Here is a 19,377-nt window from a genome sequence, read left to right on the forward strand (position 1 = left end):
TGAAACCAATAATGCACTTTATGTTAATTAATTGAATTTAAATTAAACTAAACAAAGCAAAACACCAGTGAGCTGCCCAGTGCATTTGGTAAGTAAACATCCCACAGTTGGAAAACAAGGATCCAACAGCTGAGCTGTTTCTGTCTGTCCTCTGAGGAGTGTGCACCCAGCTGATCCTGCTCAACAGCTTTCCTGGAGGGACGTCAGCCATCTCTTTGGGGGACATTCGCTTGGGGATGGGAGGGCAGGCTTTGGCCACAGAAACCAGCCAGAGGAACCAAACAGGTTTACCTGGCCCACAGGGGGATTGGACCTCTGACCTTGGCCTAATTAACTACCAGACCAGTTACACTGAAAGGAAAAACAACAGGATCTGGCACCTGCTCTTCCTCTGTAGATCCTCTCCATCCCTTCCCTTCCCCTATGTGGGGAGGTATGTAAACAGTGGTTCCCTGTTTCTTGCCTTTCATTCCTGGGAGGTCAACTGTATCACAATACTGTGAATGACTTTAATGCCACCAAAATGACCATGTAACAATGGTTAAAGTAGTAAATTTTCTGTAAATTTTACAACACAAAAATTGTTTATTGTTCTGGGTGGTGAGCTGAATTTATTGTGGGACTGCAAAATGAGAGATTTTACAGAACTCTCCTTGAGTTCTACATCTAAACAATGCTATCATGGTTCAGACAGTCTTGAGTCCCCCTCAGTAATTGCCTTTGGAGTCTTTAGCACATTCATAATTCTTCCTTTGTGTGCCAGTGTCTTTGAGTCTTCCCATTAGAAGTCCTTTGGATTCAATTATTTGTTTATGGATCTATTTCCTTCCTCATTGAAGGCGATGTCTGGCCCGCTGTTGTTCAGTGAGTGTTTTTATGTATAATAAATGAATGACCACATTAGTGATATAAGTCCTTGGCTCCGTAGCTCCTTCAAGAGCCTAACCACACTTTCTGAAGTCTCCCCACCCCGACTCATCTCTCTCCCTCATTACTCTCCACTTTGTTTATTTGCTAGGTGCTTATGTACCTGTTTTTTTCTTCCCCATTATAAAGCAAGACTTGGAAGGATGGAGACATCCTGTGTCTTGCTCTCTTGGCTTCTCTCTATTGAATGAGTAAATCTCTCTGTGATTGAACTTTTGAAAATAATAAAATTTGTTCAGATTAGCCTGGGAGCATAAAGTAAGGAGTGAAGATGGATAATGTCTTAAGGAAGCACAATAAAAAGTGAAAATGATGGATAAATGTCCTGCAATTTTTCACACATGGCTCACGCCAGTTTCAGAGGCACTCTCAGACAGAAATACTGAGTAGTTTTTGAGCAATGTCACTATCATGGAATTCTGTATCACCTTGAAGTGCTTACTTGGTAATGCTCACTTGATAGTGTAAAGTTGGGCAGTCCAGGTGGCTCAGTGGTTTAGCGCCACCTTCAACCCAGGGCCTGATTCTGGAGACCCAGGATCGAGTCCCATGTCAGGATCCCTGCATGGAGCCTGCTTCTCCCTTTGCCTGTGTCTCTCTGTCTCTCATGAATAAATAAAACCTTTTTTAAAAAAATGATAGTGTAAAGTTTTGTATGGCTTTTAAAAATTGCAGTAAAATTTATGTACAGTAAAATACACTCATCTTCAGTGTTCAGTTAAATGAATTTTGACAGATAAGTACACCCCATGTACCTAATACTCCAGTCAAGATACAGAACATTTCCCTTGCCCCAAAAAGCTCCCCATTGCATTATTCTACACCCCAGATTCCCACTCCAAAAAGCAGCCACTGCTCCAGGGGAGGTCACCATGCATTTGGTTTCTTGCTCTTCAACTTTATATAAATGGAATTATGCATGTCTGTTTGGGTTCTTTCATTCCATGTAATGTTTTTTAGGTTCATCAATAATGTTGCTTATGACAGTAGTTCCTTCCTTTTCATCACTGAGTAATACCCTATTATGTGATTATACCACAGTTTGTCCATACTCCTATTGATGGACATTTTGAGTTTTTTAAAAAGATTTTATTTATTTATTCATGAGAGACACAGAGAGAGACAGAGAGGCAGAGACACAGGCAGAGGGAGAAGCAGGCTCCATGCAGGGAGCTCAACGTGGGACTCAATCCCGGGACTCCAGGATCAGACCCTGGGTTGAAGGTGGCGCTAAACTGCTGAGCCATCCAGGCTGCCCAGATGGACATTTTGATGGGTTCCAGTTTTTGGCTCTTAATAATAAAGGTTCAATACACATTCTTGTAAAGCACTTTTATGGATGTAAGTTTTTACTTATCTTGGGTGCATACCTAGAAGTGGGGATATTGCTAATTCATAGGTTATGTGTATGTGGGGTTTTTTTTGGTAGTTTTTGTTTTGGTTTGGTTTATAATTTAAATTTTGTTAGTTAACATATAGTGCACGTATGTTTAATCTTATGTGAAGCTACAGACGATGTTAGACAATTCTAATTGCCCATATCTGTAACAACTCTCGGTAGAGTACATCTTTTTAACTTTAGCCATTTGTTTTGTTTTTGTTAAGATTTTTATTATTTATTTATTTATTCATTCATTCATTCATGACAGATGCAGAGAGAGAGAGGCAGAGACATAGGCAGAGGGAGAAGCAGGCTCCATGCAGCCCGATGTGGGACTCGATCCCAGGACCCCGGGATCATGCCCTGAGCCAAAGGCAAACACTAAACCACTGAGCCACCCAGGCATCCCAACTTTAGCCATGTCCCCATAAGGCAGAATGGGAGTAGAGTAGTATCTCATTTAAATATATATATATTGTTTACATTGAGTTGAATTCTCCCTATGTAGTAGTGTACAGGTTTGACAAATGCACGGAATCATGAAATGCCACCACAAGATAGGGAAAAATTCTATCAGCCCCCTGAAAATTCTTCCATGTTCTCTATCAACCTCACGCCACCCTGAGCCTTGATATGTTTTCTTTCTGTATAATTTTGCCTTTCCTAGTCCTGGTTTACCAGGACTCATTAGCTGTAATTTTTTTCATAGTTTTCAAATTCATCATTGTCATAGATGCATGTCATTTTAAAGGTCAACTCATTTCTATCAAGTTTATCATGATAAACAGCAGTCTCTTCCCACCTCTCTTGGGTTTCTGATTCCACTTTCAACTCTTTCAGCCCTTTTTTTGTTATATGCTTTTTCAATTTGAAAGAATCATGCTTCTATTACTTGATATTTCCATTTTCATTTATGGAAGAAAAGGATTTAGCTCTTGTTTAGTTCCCACCACCCACACATATACCTGTCTGTGTCTAATAGAGACCTCCCAGTAGAGATACATCATAATTTTTTTAAAGTTATTTAGATTACTGAGTCTATGTAGTATAAGCAGGAGATGCTGTGGAATGTACCTTAATTCTGTTTCCTATCTTGAATAATGTTTTTCTAGAGGTGTTAATTCTTCTTTTCTTGGTTCTCTGTGGACCTACTTCTTTTTTGTATCCAGACTTTCTGACAGAAGTGTTTACCTCCTTCTCATATGTTCAGACAAATGAGATAATTTCACAGTTACAGTTATTTTCTTGGATTTGTTCTTCATGGAGTCCTCTGCCTTCCTGCTTTGTCTTGGACTGGTTGCTCTCCAGGCCAGTTACAGAGCTGCTTTTCTGAGTTCTCCATCATCTCTCTCAGGGTCAAGAAAATAAGAACCAGTAGGCATCAGCAAAGCCAGGAATAATGTGCATGCATGTATAAATACAGATGAACACATCCGTTAATTTTGACCTGTTGGCCTATTTTAGGAGTCATGTGTACACATGGGTCCCTTGAAGTCCAGTCTAGCATATAAGAAAGAGTTCTAGAATTCTAGTTTTTTCCCTTTCTTGTAACTCCCTTTTGTGACAGTCAGAAACATGGCTTCCAGCATTAATACATTTCCTTAATTCATCAGTTCCTCAACCAATCTCTGCCTTCATACCACAGCTTCTACATGGATGTCCTCCTCAGTCAGTTCTCTCTCTCATAGCTCATGTCAGTCTGCCGTTCCTCATGCCCAGTTCATGGGTGTGGATGCCCTTCTCTTCACCCTCTTCCTGCAGACCCCTTACCCCATGCATGCCCACCTTGTTCTGCCTGGCTCTGACATGTCATGCCAATCTGGCCTGCTGTGTGGATGTCCTCTCCTTGCAAATGCCTAAATTGCCCAGTCCCACCTAATGCCTCAGGGCTCAGTTGTTCAAGAAGGGAAGCAGAAGGGCCAAGATATACCTCTTGATTCTGTCTCCTGTGCCCCAGTGCTTTCCTTTGTTCAGTCTTTCTATCCCAAAGAATTAATTCTGGCCACTCATTTGCTTAATTAAACCCAAGATCTGAGTGCCCTTGAATATTTGCCTATTCCCAGCTAACTCATGAGCGACTCTTATTGATGCAAAATGTGTCCAGCATCTTTTCATCTCTCCCCATTTTTGCTTTACCTCCTAGTCTTCTTCCCACTGTTCCTCTTTCTGCTATGTCTCATCTCCTGCAATCCATTATTTTTTTTCCTAAAGATTTTATTTATTTATTCATGAGAGGAACACAGAGAGAACAGAGATATAGGCAGAGGGGGAAGCAGGCTCCCCATGGGGAGTCTGATGTGTGAATCAATCCCAGGACCCTGCGATCACGCCCTGAGCCTAAGGCAGATGCTAAACCACTGAGCCACCCAGGTGCCCCCCCTCCCTGTCCCAATCCATTCTTACATAGCAGCCAGCCTGATCTTCTGATCTTTTAAAAGCATGAGGCATGATGTCATTCAGAATTCCAATGGCTTCCCATTGTGCTTAGAATACAAACAAAGTTCCTCCATGGCATGTAATATCTCCAGTAATCAATCCTGGCTGCATATCAATATCACCATGGGATCTTTTCAGAAGCACTAAGCTTGGGTCCCACCTGAGTCCAATTAAATTGGAATATTTGAGATGTGGCTCAGGCATCAGTATTTTTAAAAGTTCCCTGGTAAATCTAATGAGCAGCCAGGGTTGAGAATTATGCCTCCCTCAGACCACCATCTTATTGCCTTTTCTCCTTTAATGACTGGTTCCATTCAGATCCTAGGAGTGGCCTTTCCTTGATTACCTGATCTAAAATAATGTCCCATGTTACTGGTCATTTTCTGCCAAACGCTTCTTACTTAGTACTGCCATTATCTGAAATCCCCTTATTTCTGTATTGTTATATTTTGTATGAGAGTAGTCTTCATGATAACCTTTGCTCTCTCCTACACCATGGTGATCAGACTAGTGTTTAATAAATATTTATTGAGTGATTCCATGTAGCAGGGAGAAAAACCAAGTAAAGGGCCCTGTTGTATAGGAGCCAGAAAGGGTGCCTTAGCAAGAGATAATCTGGCAGGTGAAATGACATGGAGCAGATGCCAGAATCTTAACTGATGGAGATGATCTAAGAAACCAGATAAAGGAAGCAGCTGTGGCAATGGAATTAGGAACTCTCAGATATTTTCATTTCAGACGGGAGAGATTTTTATTCTGAATTGGTCCAGTCCCAGGGAAACAGAAATGGCTGGTTTCCCAAATGGAAGAGCCACCCTTAGCTTAGAATCACTTTTGATGTTCACCATGGTTGCTATAAACTCTTTCCACTCCTCTACCCTTCTGTTTTCTTTAGGTATGATTGAAGTACAACATTTTATTAGTTTCAGGTGTACAACATAATAATTCAATATTTGCTTTTTGTTTTTGTTTTTGTTTTAGAAAAAGATTTTATTTCATTGGGAGTGAGAAAGAGAAAGAATGCATGGGCAGGGGGAGCAGAGGGAGAGGGAGAAGCAGATTCCCCACTGAGCAGGAATCCCAATGGGGGACTTGATCCCAGTACCCTGAGATCATGACCTGAGCAGAAAGTAGCCACTTAACTGACTGAGCCACCCAGACGCCCCAGTGATTCCATATTTATGTTTATTGCAAAATGTTCATCATAATAAGCCTAGTTAACATATATTAGCATGCATGGTTACAAAATTATTTTTCCTTGTAATATATTAATATTTTATATTGATAACATTTATATCTATATATTGTAATAATAAGACTTATTGTCTTATCAACTTTTAAATATGCAACACAGAATTATTGACTATGGTTGCCATGCTGTAGATTATATCCCTGAGACTTCATTATTTTATAACTTGAAGTTTGTACCTTTTCATTCCCTTCACCCATGTCGCCCTCATCTGCACACTCTTATCTCTGGCGACCACCAATCTGTTCTAGATATCTATCGGCTTGCAAACTCACTCTTTGAGACTGACATTTCACCTAAATCTAGGTAAGACTGGCCCTCTGAGTTCACCATCCCCTACCATTCTCTTCATTTTAAGAATCTACTAATTTTCAAAAGCATCCAAGATTCCCACCACTTCATACTACTTATTGATTATGCTTGTTTGATAGAACCTTCACTGTCTCTTTGCATCGTGATGCATTTGGAAGCCTTAGAAGCATACATATTTAACTATAATTATCCTGTTTTAAATATGAGGATCAGTTGGAAAACCACCTTCTTGCTTGTATCCCTTGCAGTTATTAGCAATTGAATTTATGGGTTCCTGACAGTGTATGATTAAAGCTCCAGAGATAGACACTATTCTGCTACTACCTAATGCCAAGCAAAATGAACATTCTACAAATTCAGTGTGGTAATTTTGTGCCTTTAGACAGGGGTTATACTCAAACCACAATCCTAGAGAAGACTTAGGAGGTAAAAAAGAAAAAAAATTTCTCAAAAATGACAGGTTTCAAAAGCATAATTCTGTGATGAATGGCTGCCCAAAAATACTGTTTACAGAAGTACAGAGAAATTCCTCTCTGACAGTGGAGCAAAGTCCAAACTGTTACATCTTGGTTTTGTAGGACACAGGGAGATGAAAACTGCTTGGAAGAGATCATTGTTTCTCAGCTTTCATGCCCTTCCCCCGCCCCAGGTTGAGCCAAAAGCTATTCATTCAAGCAAAGGCACCTTCCTGAGGCAGCAGAACCTACCAGTGATGTTTAGCTTGGTTTTCTTCTTATACTTGGCTCTCTTGTACACTTTGGCATCCAAAATTGGGAGCAGTGTTTCCTGTTCATGTATCTTTTTCTCAACTGTGGGCTTTGATATAAACCTATAATGATTTCACAGAATAGTACCCTAATTCTTTCCTGTAAAAAAAATAGCAAAACTCTTTAAATTTTGAATACTGACAGTATAAAACTTTATAAAATATTATTAAATTTATGCTTAAGGTAAATTCAACCTTTTTGGGTAATATAGAATATATCCAGAATATATTGTGTGTCTTTTTTTCTGGATGATTTCGTGTAGAACAACTTACAAGACAGTTCTAGAACCCTATTGGCAGATGCCTAAAGTTTTATTAACAGTTTGCATCTACTTACTCTGTGTATGTGGCTGCTTTACAACATATGTACCACCCACAACCAGGTTTGTTTAAGCAACATGACCAACTTGATGCCTGATGGACATGGGGAATGAGGAAAATCATTGTAGTCAGTTACTTCTAGTAGGTATTCAGTATATATTTAATATAAGTTATCTGTTTATGGATAAGTTGTTAACTCTCTTTACCAGATAGAGGGTAGAAAAGCATCCATAGGAGTATGTGTATTTATTGAAATTTTTATAAAGAAGTTAAAGGCTTTATTTAAAGCCTCATCAGGCCAGCAATTTTTTTTTTTTATTATTGGGGTATGAATAGCATTGCCAAGAATTGTTTAAAACGGTCTTTTATTGTTTGTTTGTTTCAACTTTTTTAGGTGCAAATATTTATATATGTAAGATTTGCCATTTCAGTTTAAGACTGTTCCAGAACAGTGGTTCTTCACCTGAGAATTGAGATAAGAGAGAGACTACGTAAATTATTTTAAAGTATTTTAATAGTATAGGGTGACTTGTAGAGTGTATATACATGGTTGAAAGACCTTCATTCACGCAAAAATGCTTACTGAATGACTGTAAGGTGTTAGGTATTAAGAAGTTGAGCAGGGATCCCTGGGTGGCGCAGCGGTTTGGCGCCTGCCTTTGGCCCAGGGCACGATCCTGGAGACCTGGGATCGAATCCCACATCGGGCTCCCGGTGCATGGAGCCTGCTTCTCCCTCTGCCTGTGTCTCTGCCTCTCTCTCTCTCTCTCTGTGACTATCATAAATAAATAAAATAGCAAAAATTTAAGAAGTTTTTTTTTTTTTTTAAATTTAAGAAGTTGAGCAGTCTTCTGTCTTGTTTTTGTTGTTGTTATTCTTCCTTTCTCCAAAGGAGCAGAGATGAGGCATGTTTCTATGTGAATTTTAAATCCTTTATCTGTAAATAGAATAAAGCTCTAAAATAGATTTAGATTTTGATGTAATAAACCAAAATGTACACATTCTAAGTAGTTGCCTCTTGGATTACATCCCAGTATTCCAATAGAATTTGAGGATGTATATTGCTAATATTTTTATTAATATAAATATATCAGATAACATAAAAGATTATGTTTTCTTATTCCCCAACAGGTTGGTACAGAGGATATACCCTCCAGAACAAATCTAAAAAGGTATGGTTTAACATTTAATTTTTAAATTTGGATCTGTCTGCCACTTTTGGATTATGTTACCTAATCCCATTTTCTGCTCATCGCTGCCTCTAGCTCTAGTTTGTGTTTTCTGTGATGGCTTATTCTTTAGATCTGAAAACAAATTCTCTGACTTCAGTGTTTAAGTAAAATAGAACAAATCCCATTGATTGCATTTCCCACCAGGCAACTTAAGGATAAAGGCCAGAGGTGAATTCACACACTAGCTAGGGCCCTTGTAGGCTTCTTGCTCTCTGTCCCTCAAGCTAAGCAGGGTGGTGATACAATGACATTATTAGGTTGGCTGTCTCCTTCAGGGGGTTCCCATGCTGCTTCTTTGTCCATGAGCTACAGTGCTAATAACCCAGAACTAAAGCATCTCCCATTTGTACTTGACTCTACCCTTTATTAAAAAATGGATAAGCCAGAGTAGTAGTTTTGAAACTGTGAACTTCATGACTCCAAATAATACATCATGAGATCAACATAGTGTATTATTAACCAACATTGTCCAAAACCCAAAACTCTAAAAAGTAGAAAAGAAAATGGAATGCCATGAAAACTACTGTTTTATGAAACTTTTGTGTGAGGTACATATTTTTTAAATGTATTTTAAATTGTATTTTAAGTATAGTTAAGTATTTGGTTGCCATGAAAATGTATCTCATCATGGTCAGAGACTTTGAAAAATACTGACCCTAGCAGGTTCCTATACCCAGTGCCAAAACTACTCATCATCAAGCTAAAGAAAATCTATTAGTAACGTTAATACCCCCCTTGGTTAATTTTAGGTCAGGTCAGTGCTTTTTCTTTGACACTGCACTCTGGGGCAGCAATGCATGTCAGCACTTTGTTTTGAAAGAGCAACATTGATAGGACCATAGTATTTCACAGTTAGTTCACATGCAAAAAAGCTAATTAGGAGAGAGGTCCAAGAAACATTTTAGAATTTATCAGGAAGCATGTGAAAAAAAAATAACCACAGTTGTTATTTTTCACATGTGGAATGAGATATAAGTAATCTGAGCACACAACTTCAGAAGAGCTCAAGGCCTAGAGAAACACCGTTTTACAAGATTGTAGTCATTAGGAACCAGCACTGTTTGGATCAGGCTTTCCATATATTTGGCTCTGATGTCACACTCACTGTTTGTACATTTACACATATATACACAGACACAATTTTGTTAATGTTGACGATTTAATAATCTTCCAAAATAGAGGAGTGTTTGCTTATAATGTGTCAACTCTCACAATCTGTCCTTTTATCCCTCCCCAAATTCTAATGCTGAATTTTTCTGCCCACAGTTAGATTCCTGGGCCACATGTTTTCGTTTTCAACTTAACTATTTTCATTTAATCTCTTGCTGACTTTAATTTCTCCAGGCCTTAAGTAGGGACCCAGGACAGGGACATTTTGTCATGAATGAGAGTGTAAAGAAAACTAAAGCCTTTCTTTCTTTCAGGATCCTTGTCTGTAGTTTAGAGATACTCCTACTTCTTGGTTTGGATTTAGCCCAATCCGTGTTTCTTTGACTGATAATTATAGGAATGATAGTTATTTCAAAGCATGATTGGAGTTAACCATTTTGAAGTTCTGAATTTATTAAAGAGCAAGAATACTTCCCCATCTTCAAAAAAAAAAAAAAAAAAGACCTTAACAAAATGAACAAAAACCCATTCTCAGATAAGATCACATGAACTAAAAGAACAAACACAATTCTTGATTTTTACTGGCGATTGTGAATCATGTTGAAACAAGGTCCCAGACCACACTTTTCCCTTTCAGAGGGCTTATAGTATGTAAGGATCCTTTTTGCACATAGAATACCTCAGTTTCTAAGGTGTCCTGTGATACCCTAACAGATCAATATCTATCCACCTTGTGCCCTTGTTGTTGACTTTGAAAAGGAAATAGAGTGCTCTGCTAGGGTGTAAATGACATGTTCTGGGTATGTTTTTAATTTTTTTGTTTTTATCTTCTTAAAACCCTTATTTAAACTTTAAATCTCACCCTTAAGAAGAATTGTTTCAGGAGGAGCTTCTTTTAGTTCTTGATAATTCGACTTTGTAATTCAATGAAATGATTGTACAAACAAGGACGGTGCATTTACTTGTTGATTTTTAAGTTGCAATATCTTCCTGGTGAAGAGCTCCCAGAAAAATCAAGGGAATTCAAATTCAATCATCATGAATTATGTTCAGCTTTTGACACCCTTTCATTAAGAGATCCAGCCTATTTGAAATGCTCTCTTAATGCTGTTTTCTTGTGTCTGCTGGTCTTTGGGGGAGGAGCTATTTGAAAGGCCTATTCTTTTAATGGAAATTTTTGGTGTCATTTATCAGCAGACAAAGCCATTTAGAGTGGTGATAAAATGAGCTAGTGGTTTTAGGAATTGAAGATGCCAGGAGCTTTGCAGAAACTGATTATTGATCCTGGCAGGATTGTGAAATTGTGGATAAGGGCAATATCTAGAAAATCATTGGTTTATTTTTTTTTTCTCAAGTGAGTAGATTGCATTGAGAAAGGAAAATCAAAATTGAGATAGGCTATAAATTAGTAATATATCACCCAGGTTTATCCTGCCTTTCTGTGTGTCAAATGGCATTGGAAAAATTCTACAAGGCTCAGATTTACCAGAGCAATTAAATGGATATAAGTGGACATGTGCTGTCATGGGAGAATGGTGCCTACAAATAACAGAGCAGTAATGCAACAAAATAAATATTCTCTTAAAATGAAAGTCATCATGTCTATATGTTCAGTATAATGTAATCTGCTTAGATGTAACAACCTAAGATGTTTATATTTCAGATGCTTCTATCTTGGATTTCTCCCAATTATTAGTAGAAGACCAGTCATCAGATTATGAATGCACAAAAATTTTAATCGGCCCTTTACCTTCTTGATGAGAAAAATCTTCAAGGATATTCCCTGGGATAAGCAGTGTTACCTTATTTTAACCTCCAAATGTGGTTCCTTATAACTACTGCTTTAAGTAGTTCATCGTCGAATCTGGTTCTCTACCAGGATGGCAGTCAACAAGACATTTACCTCAGCTTAAAAGATAGAAGAGGGAATCCCTGGGTGGCTCAGAGGTTTAGCGCCTGCTTTCAGCCCAGGGCGTAATCCTGGAGGTCCCGGGGATCGAGTCCCACATCAGGCTCCCTGCATGGAGTCTGCTTCTCCCTCTGCCTGTGTTGCTGCCTCTCTCTCTCTCTCTCTCTCTCTCTCTCTCTCTCTCTCTCTTTCTCTCTCTCTCTCTGTGTCTTTCATGAATAAATAAATAAAATCTTAAAAAAAAAGGACAGAAGAAAAAAGTTCACCCAATTTCCTTAGATACACTAAGGACAGATCTGGAGCTTCAGAATATCAGAAATTAGGTCCCAAAGGAATTCCATGTACATTGAATCTTTAACTGTTTGATCAGTTTTCCAAAATCACTTTGAATCCTGCCCCTGTAATGAAGGAAGTCAGTGTCAGCTTACCTTTGTGTGTGTTTTGGGTCTTATCAATAACAGATTAGCATAGTACTTTCTTATATACCCCCATGCATACCCCTTTCTCAGAGTGAGGAGGGGAAGGTAATATACTTTTTTTGTTTGTTTGTTCTTCCTGCCTGGCAGGAAAGGATGGTCATTTTGCTTTTGACTCAAGCAGTGGCAGGATCTACCCTGTCATCACCAAAGCTGGGAGCAGCTCAAGCTCAGATTTTCTTAGTTTCCTGTTGTATTGGCAAAGGGCTAAAATGGAGAAAGGAGAGTATTAGATAAGTATAGCACACACAACCAAACACAAGACTGACCCCAGTAGAAATTAACTAGTTTTCTGCCTTTGAATGGATTAAGGATCACTGGGTACACACACCCATCTTTGACCATGTCCCCCAGGTAGGAAGATATTCTTCTCCCATGTCTGTGCCCACCCTCCCCCCCCAACACAGGGTGTCCACAGGGTCGCACTAACTTTCACAGGTACAGGGTGAGGCACTTCTACCTCTACTGGCCTAGCAGGCTAAGTTCCCAAAAACAGCAATGCCTTTTCCAGATGGCAGTTTCTCTATTTATTGATGAGTGTATTGCGCAGTTGAACAACAGAAGCCGTTGGCATTTTGGAAAACTCAGATCCATGACTTGCTTTCTGTTGGTTCCATCTGATCTTCACTTCTTCAGTTTCTACCGACTGGTTTCCAGTCCCTCTCTTAGGCCCTCCTTGGGTGTTTATTCTCCCATGGGCAGTGTCACACCAGTGATACAGACTCACCTCTTAAGACTGTAGAATGGAGAGCAATTTGAGACTGGGAAATGCTAAAAATAACCAGATAACTAGTACTAATTAATTGGGGGTGCATTTGGCTTAAGTGAAAGTGCTGAGAAGGGACTGTTTCAGAAAATCACTGTCATTTTATGGGCCACTAAGTACATAGTCCTTCATGTCACTAATTATGTGAAACCCTTTCAGGGCAACAGTTCATGGCATGTAGGATCTGGAGGGTTTTAGGAGCTCGCTGTGGAACTCCTTATCATTATTGCAGCTCTGAGCTGACGCAGACACATTTGCCTGCCCGCTTACAGAGTGTTTCTCCCATGCGTTGGGAATCCCGATCTTAATTTCTGTCTTTCCAGCCATACTTTCATTTAGGCTCAGTTAGGGTGATAGGTCCTGCGAGCCTGACTGCACAGTCTAGCAACTATCCTGGTACCCTGTCTCCTCTTCATTCATTCTTGATGCCATTTGTGCTCTTTACCCCGAGATTTGTATGGCCATATAACCGATGTTCTTCTCTTGTAGGGTATTTTCCCTGAAACGTATATCCATTTGAAGGAGGCAACCGTGGAAGACCGAGGGTAAGTTCCAGTCCCAGGAAGACTCCTAAAAACCGGTGAAGGCATCATATGATCATTGAAGAGTCTCTCAGGGGCTTTATTTCTCTTATCTCTGTCAGTTGCACCTCTCACAAGAGAGAGAAGTGAATAAAAATTTTTTCCTGATATGATTCCTTCGTTTATAATTGCTCCTCTCTGGCATCCTTCACCAGAATAATATAGACAGACAATGAATGAATGGAGGGCCTTTGCCTTCCTTTTGCACTATCTGTTCACTGAGTATGTGCCTGCACATGTGTGCACACATGCATGTCTGGCATTCTTTTGCTGTAAGATCTCTGAGAACCCCCAATTTGGCCACCTTGGGGTAGAGATGAGCAAGCTGTATCTTGCAGTGATCAGCTCTGGAGCTTAGACCAGGCAGTTAGTCTTACTGCACCTTGGACTTTGCCAATACAAATTGGAGGAAGTAAATCGAGCCCTGCATCAGTTGTGAGCTCCATGTGAAATTAGGGGAAATACTGTGTGTGAAGATGCTCTGCAGATAAAATCCAGTAAGTTTTGGATATTCTAATTTCTCATCCACCTTACCATTTGTCCTGGAAAGTACTGCCTCTGTGGTGGCTGAGGAGGAGTAAGACACAGCCTGAGGTGAGAGAAAGAGGCTGCTGGGTTGGTGAGCCCAAGGGCAGGAGAATTAAGGAGGGAAGGAGAGCCCGGAGCAGGACTGGAATCCCAGGGCTGATAAAGAGTGGAAGGATCAGAGTCACACAGACTCAAAGCAGCAAAGAACATTCTCCAGTTTTAAGTTCTGCACCCACACTTTATAGACAAGACATAAAGACAGGCCCAAATTCACACAGCCCTTCAGTAGCAGAACCAAGATAACCAGGTGTCCCCCCCTCCTAGAGAATCTTCTTTCCTGTGGACCATTTCTGAGCAGCCTCTGTTGTCATGAGCTGCCGCCATGCTGGTGGAAGGGCATGTAGGAAAGCATATTCCCACTAATGAGGGTTGTCAGATAAAAATACAGGGTGCTCAGTTAAGTTCGAAATTCAGATAACAACAAGTAATTGTTTACAGTAAATATGTCCTAGGTATTTAATGCATCATGTTTACACTAAAAAATTATTTTATTCTATCTGAAATGCAAACTTAACTGGGCATCATGTAGTCTTAGTTAAGTCTGGCAATCCTACCTCTGTTTCCTATTTGTTTACTTGCTCTTAACTCTCCTTCTCAAAGGTCCTTGTGAGATCACCAGCCCCACGACCCTCGTGCCATGCACACTTCTCCACTCACCCTCCCTAATGAAATGGCTGCTTGGCAGGACCAGCTAAAATACTGGATTTTGGCTTCCATCCCTAGGAGTCACTGAAGCCAGCCCAGCTCAGTAGAGTCAGTCTCCAGTAGAGACGCAACATGGTGTGGTCCAGGCTGGGCCAAGGCCTGTTCCATTGCAGGAACCATTCATTTTGAGAGCTGTATTGCTAAGTCCCTTCTTTTCTCAGGTGCTTAGGTATAATAGAGTCTGCTCAACAAATTTCCCCACAAGGGGTGTGTTTTATTTCCAGCCAGACCAGCCTGACACCTATCTTTGAGCCATAGAGAATATGACCCCTGTCAAGCAAAGCAGGGATGATCCACCGGGAGTAACATGAGATCTGTCTGGTTGTTCTCCTTAGGCAAAATGAGACTGTGATTCCTGGTGAGCTTCCACTGGTGCAGGAGCTCACGTCAACACTGCGAGAATGGGCCGTCATCTGGCGCAAACTCTATGTGGTGAGCTTTCCCCTGGGTCTTGAAGCTGGTAATCTTATTTCTGGGCTCCTGGCCTGTCTGTCCTGCTGCAAGGTGTCAGCAATGTTTGGGCTCTGTGTGTGGAATAGGGTGTGTGTTAGCTGGACTGTACAGTGGCTGATAACCAGCACATTCTCACTGTCCTGGAGTTAGGGGCATTGGTGACCTAGGGATGGTGGAAGAAATGATGGGACTAGCTCCTAGTCTTGACGTGTATTCTGGTGGATAGGAACTTGACAGTGTTTCATTGGCTAGCCGCATGAGGACTCCCACTTTGGTCAGTGTCCTTACAGACTGCAACCTGAGTGGCTTTAATGAGCCACCGCCTAAAGAGTCTTTCTTTCCAAGGCCAACTCAAGGTGACTATTTCTTGCAACAATGGTTTGACCTCAGAATGCTATAAGACACCCCAAATCAGTGGGAAATTTCACAGAAACCAGCACATTCTCTCCATGATGAACCATCATCACAAGTTGTGTGTAGGCTGGCAGTTAAGATAAGGTAGATCTGGCCTTTAATATCATCTGACTGAAAACACTGGGGGCTGTTCTCTTGCAAGAGGTCAGGAGTGCTCCAAGTCCCCTGGCAGCAATGTGCACACTAGGAAGCTCTTTCCTTGACACTGGAATGCACAAACATCTTTTTCTAATGTTCCCTCTTTCCTGGAGACCTGGAGGTACATAAGCATCACTAGGCCTTGCCTCTGTAAGCATCTTCCTCTGCTGACCAGAAGAAGATATATTTTCTCATTCAATGCATAATGAGTGCAGTGACAGAGTAGACTAGACCCCATGGCCTGGAAGTCATTCTCTTTCCTTTATGTGATTTTGTTTATCTGGGTTTTTGTTCAGTCATGTGTTGATTCTTCATTTGAACTCTCACAAGCCAGTCTTAATAACTTATGAATGACACCTCCCTCTAGACCCATAGTACCAAAAACAGTAATCAGAAGCTCATTCTAGCATAACTTCTAAGAGCTAACATATGATTTCATTTCCATCCTGTTCCATGAGCCGTTGTTACCCATGATGGATCACAGCAGCAGCAATCACCAATCCCTTTGGTGGAAAAGCACAGGATTTTTCTCTGCCTGCCCATCTTTCAAGGCCTAATTCAGGTTCTTTCTTCCTCATCATGTAGCTTCTAAACATACCAATCCATAACGTTTCCTTCTGGACCATAGGAGCTCTTACTGCTGAGCCCATCATTTGACCCTTGGGGCACACTGCCTTGTAATGCAAGTGCTCTTTTGATCTCTTTATGTGTAATTGAGGGGAGAGCTACCTGTAAGTTCTTAAATCACAAGCTCCCAGCTCTGGGAGGACTGACATGCTGTTTTAAGCCCTTTGGCCTACATCGATCATCTGGTACGTCTGTTGAAAGCACTCTCTGGTTCTGGTTAATTGATTGGTTAGTGGCGGTTGCAACAAGTCTGATAAATGAGGAGTGCACATACACAGGGAACTTCCTTAATGTATTCTCTCTGGAAATTGATGAGTGGTGAAACGTATCCAAGAGTTAAGTACTGGGAAATGAGATTTTTAAAGTGGTAATGTTGGAGAGTGAAGAATATGAATGAGATAGACTTTTCTTCTTGTTAAGACACAGCTCTTGTGCTCACTTCATTACTGTGTCATCCACATGTTCACAGGTGATTGTGCCATGTTATTGATGGAAATGAGAAGTCAGCCAGGGAAGAGGAAGCCTGATTCATGATTTTGGGCTTCCAAAATTTCTTAAGAGTTAGATGTGGGCAAGCCCACTGTGAAGATTTCCTATATGGGCATTTCACTATTTAATAGCAGAAATGGGGTCTTAGCAAGAAAGAAAGAAGCAGAGAAGGAAGGAATGAAGGAGGGAAGGAAGGAAGGAAACAAAGAAGGATGGAAGGAAAGAAGGAAGGACGGAAGGAAGGATGGACGGATGGACCTCCATCTTCTCTGTGAGGGGGCAAGCGCATTTCCCATCTTAATTTTGACATCTAATCAAATAATCATTGTGGTAATTGTGAATATTTAAAAAATGTCTGATAGCTGCTGTAAATGTCAAAAAGACATTCATTGTGGAAATCTTAATCAATTGATATGGCTCAGCAATCTGCTTCTGCTTTTGATACATACTTATTTATTTTAAAAAATCTACTTAAAATGGGTTCATTATTAATCACGGCTTTCTCTCTTGTCTTCCTGTTCTTTCCTAAAATATTGACAGTTCACTTCAGGCAGAATTTCTGAACTTCTTTCTCAAAAATTTACATCAAAGTAGCAAACCTCAAATATTGTGCTTCACTGGGTAAAAGGTAAAAGGACCCCAAATCTGTAGTTTTTCACGCCCCTCCCCCACAATTTTATCAGTGTTTTTGCTTTCTGATTCTGTAAGTCCTTTCGGTTTGCATAAAGATGAACATAGATTTTACTAATCTATATCAGTACTTGTGTTTCTTGCATTTCCTCCCTCAGATTGTGAGACCAGGTGTTCTGTTTGATACCTTTTTTTTTTTTTTTTTTTTTTTTGAGAGGGACAGAGAGAACATGCATGTGCACACAAGCAGGAAAGGGGCAGAGGGAGAAGGAGCTAGAGAAAATCTCAAGCAGGGCTTGATTATACAACCCTGAGATCACGACCTAAGCTGAAATCAAGAGTTGGATGCTTACCAGACTAAGCCACCCAAGCACCTCCTGTTTGATATCTTTCAAGATGCTTGTGGAGTCTTAGAACCTCCACAGTTCTCTACAACACATTTACTAGTTCTCTCCTTTTCAGTCCCTGCTCATAAGAAATTTATGTAGTAGACCCAGAGTCTTATGTGAGAGGAAAATGCTATCCACTAACCAGTGTAAGCCCAGCCATGTAGACACAGGTAATTATTCTAGACAGGAAAGACATTTGGATAGCTGTGATTTATTTTTAGTAGCCATACTGTAACTTTGTGAAATAACCACAAATATGTTTTTAAGATTTTATTTATTCACTCATTCATTCATTCACTCATTCATGAGAGAGGCAGAGACATAGGGAGAGGGAGAAGCAGACTTCCTGTGGGGAACCCGATGTGGGACTTGATCCTAGGACCCTGGGATCATTACCTGAGCCAAAGGCAGACACACTCAACCACTGAGCCACTCAGGTGCCCCAACCACAAATAAGTTTTAAAGGAGAGAGGAGTTCCTTATGCTGAAGAGAGGAGAACCCACTCATCCAAAGCAGAAAAAGAAATGATGACAAAGCCCATGTGTCTTCTCTTCCTCTTTGTTCTGTTAGTATTATTTTGTCCCATATAATTGTTTTTCCTGGTGATGTTGGCTTTATGCTTTTGGGAGGAAGCAGGCTATAGGGAATAAACACTGGACTAGAAATTCAGAAGCTTGGTTTCTCATCCAGGCCCTGCCCTAACTAGCTCTGTCGTCCTGAGCAAGTCACTTGATGTTTCCAAGCATCTTCTGGATTCTGGCCCTGTGTGAAAGCTATGTAAAATCTGCCTTGTTGACTCCCTGCGGTTGTGAGAGCATGAAGAGAGGTGATGGCTGTGAAGTCATTGTGCAGATCGAACATCCAGGACTCTTCACATGGCATTCTTGCTGCTGTCTTAACTTGAAACAGTAGCTGCTTTGGATGTCCTCCCTCTGGGCAGCCTTGACTTGGCATCCCTCTGATCTAACTCAGAGTCTCTGAAGCTCCCTTGTGTGTGCCCCCTGCCCACCCCCATCCAAGGCCACTTCCTTTGCCTTGTGTTATCATCTTAGGCGGAGTGACCTTGAGCACTCAATAACTTCGCTGAGTGTTTCTCAGCACAGATAGTGAGCCTCCTTAGTCCACAGGCTCAGATCTGGGAGGCATGGATCATTCCAGCAAAGAAAGGGGAAGCCTGCCAATGCAGGGTGCGAATTCACAACAGTTTCTGGCTTTGTCTATGCTGCTGTTTCTCATTTGGAACTGGTTTAGTGGGCGTGTTTTCACTGGTTGATTTGGGAAGGGGGAAACAGTGAAGTGGTGGTCACCTGGTGAAATGACAAGATTGTGGACACTGGGGTCAGACAGACAGCCAGTTCTTAAATTCTGGCTTACTCTCTTACTTGGTATGTATTTTTATATTCAGAAAAAAAAATTAGCAAACCCAGTAATAGTTACTAAAAACTAAAACAGAAAGAACTCAGATCCTGAAGGCAGG

General features: G+C 40.6%; 1 protein-coding gene across 3 annotated transcripts in view; it reads left to right on the plus strand.

Annotated features, from left to right (window-relative positions):
• The window catches only part of DOCK5 (dedicator of cytokinesis 5), a 211,725-nt gene that overhangs the window by 71,485 nt on the left and 120,863 nt on the right, over positions 1-19,377 (plus strand). For all 3 annotated transcript variants that reach the window (XM_041766771.1, XM_041766772.1, XM_041766773.1), the window contains exons 3-5: positions 8,524-8,564; positions 13,375-13,430; positions 15,095-15,191. In XM_041766771.1, coding sequence (XP_041622705.1) covers positions 8,524-8,564; positions 13,375-13,430; positions 15,095-15,191 — 194 coding nt within the window. The remainder of the gene's footprint in view (positions 1-8,523; positions 8,565-13,374; positions 13,431-15,094; positions 15,192-19,377) is intronic.

Source organism: Vulpes lagopus, chromosome 8 (genome assembly GCF_018345385.1).
Source record: "Vulpes lagopus strain Blue_001 chromosome 8, ASM1834538v1, whole genome shotgun sequence".
Lineage (NCBI taxonomy): Eukaryota > Metazoa > Chordata > Mammalia > Carnivora > Canidae > Vulpes > Vulpes lagopus.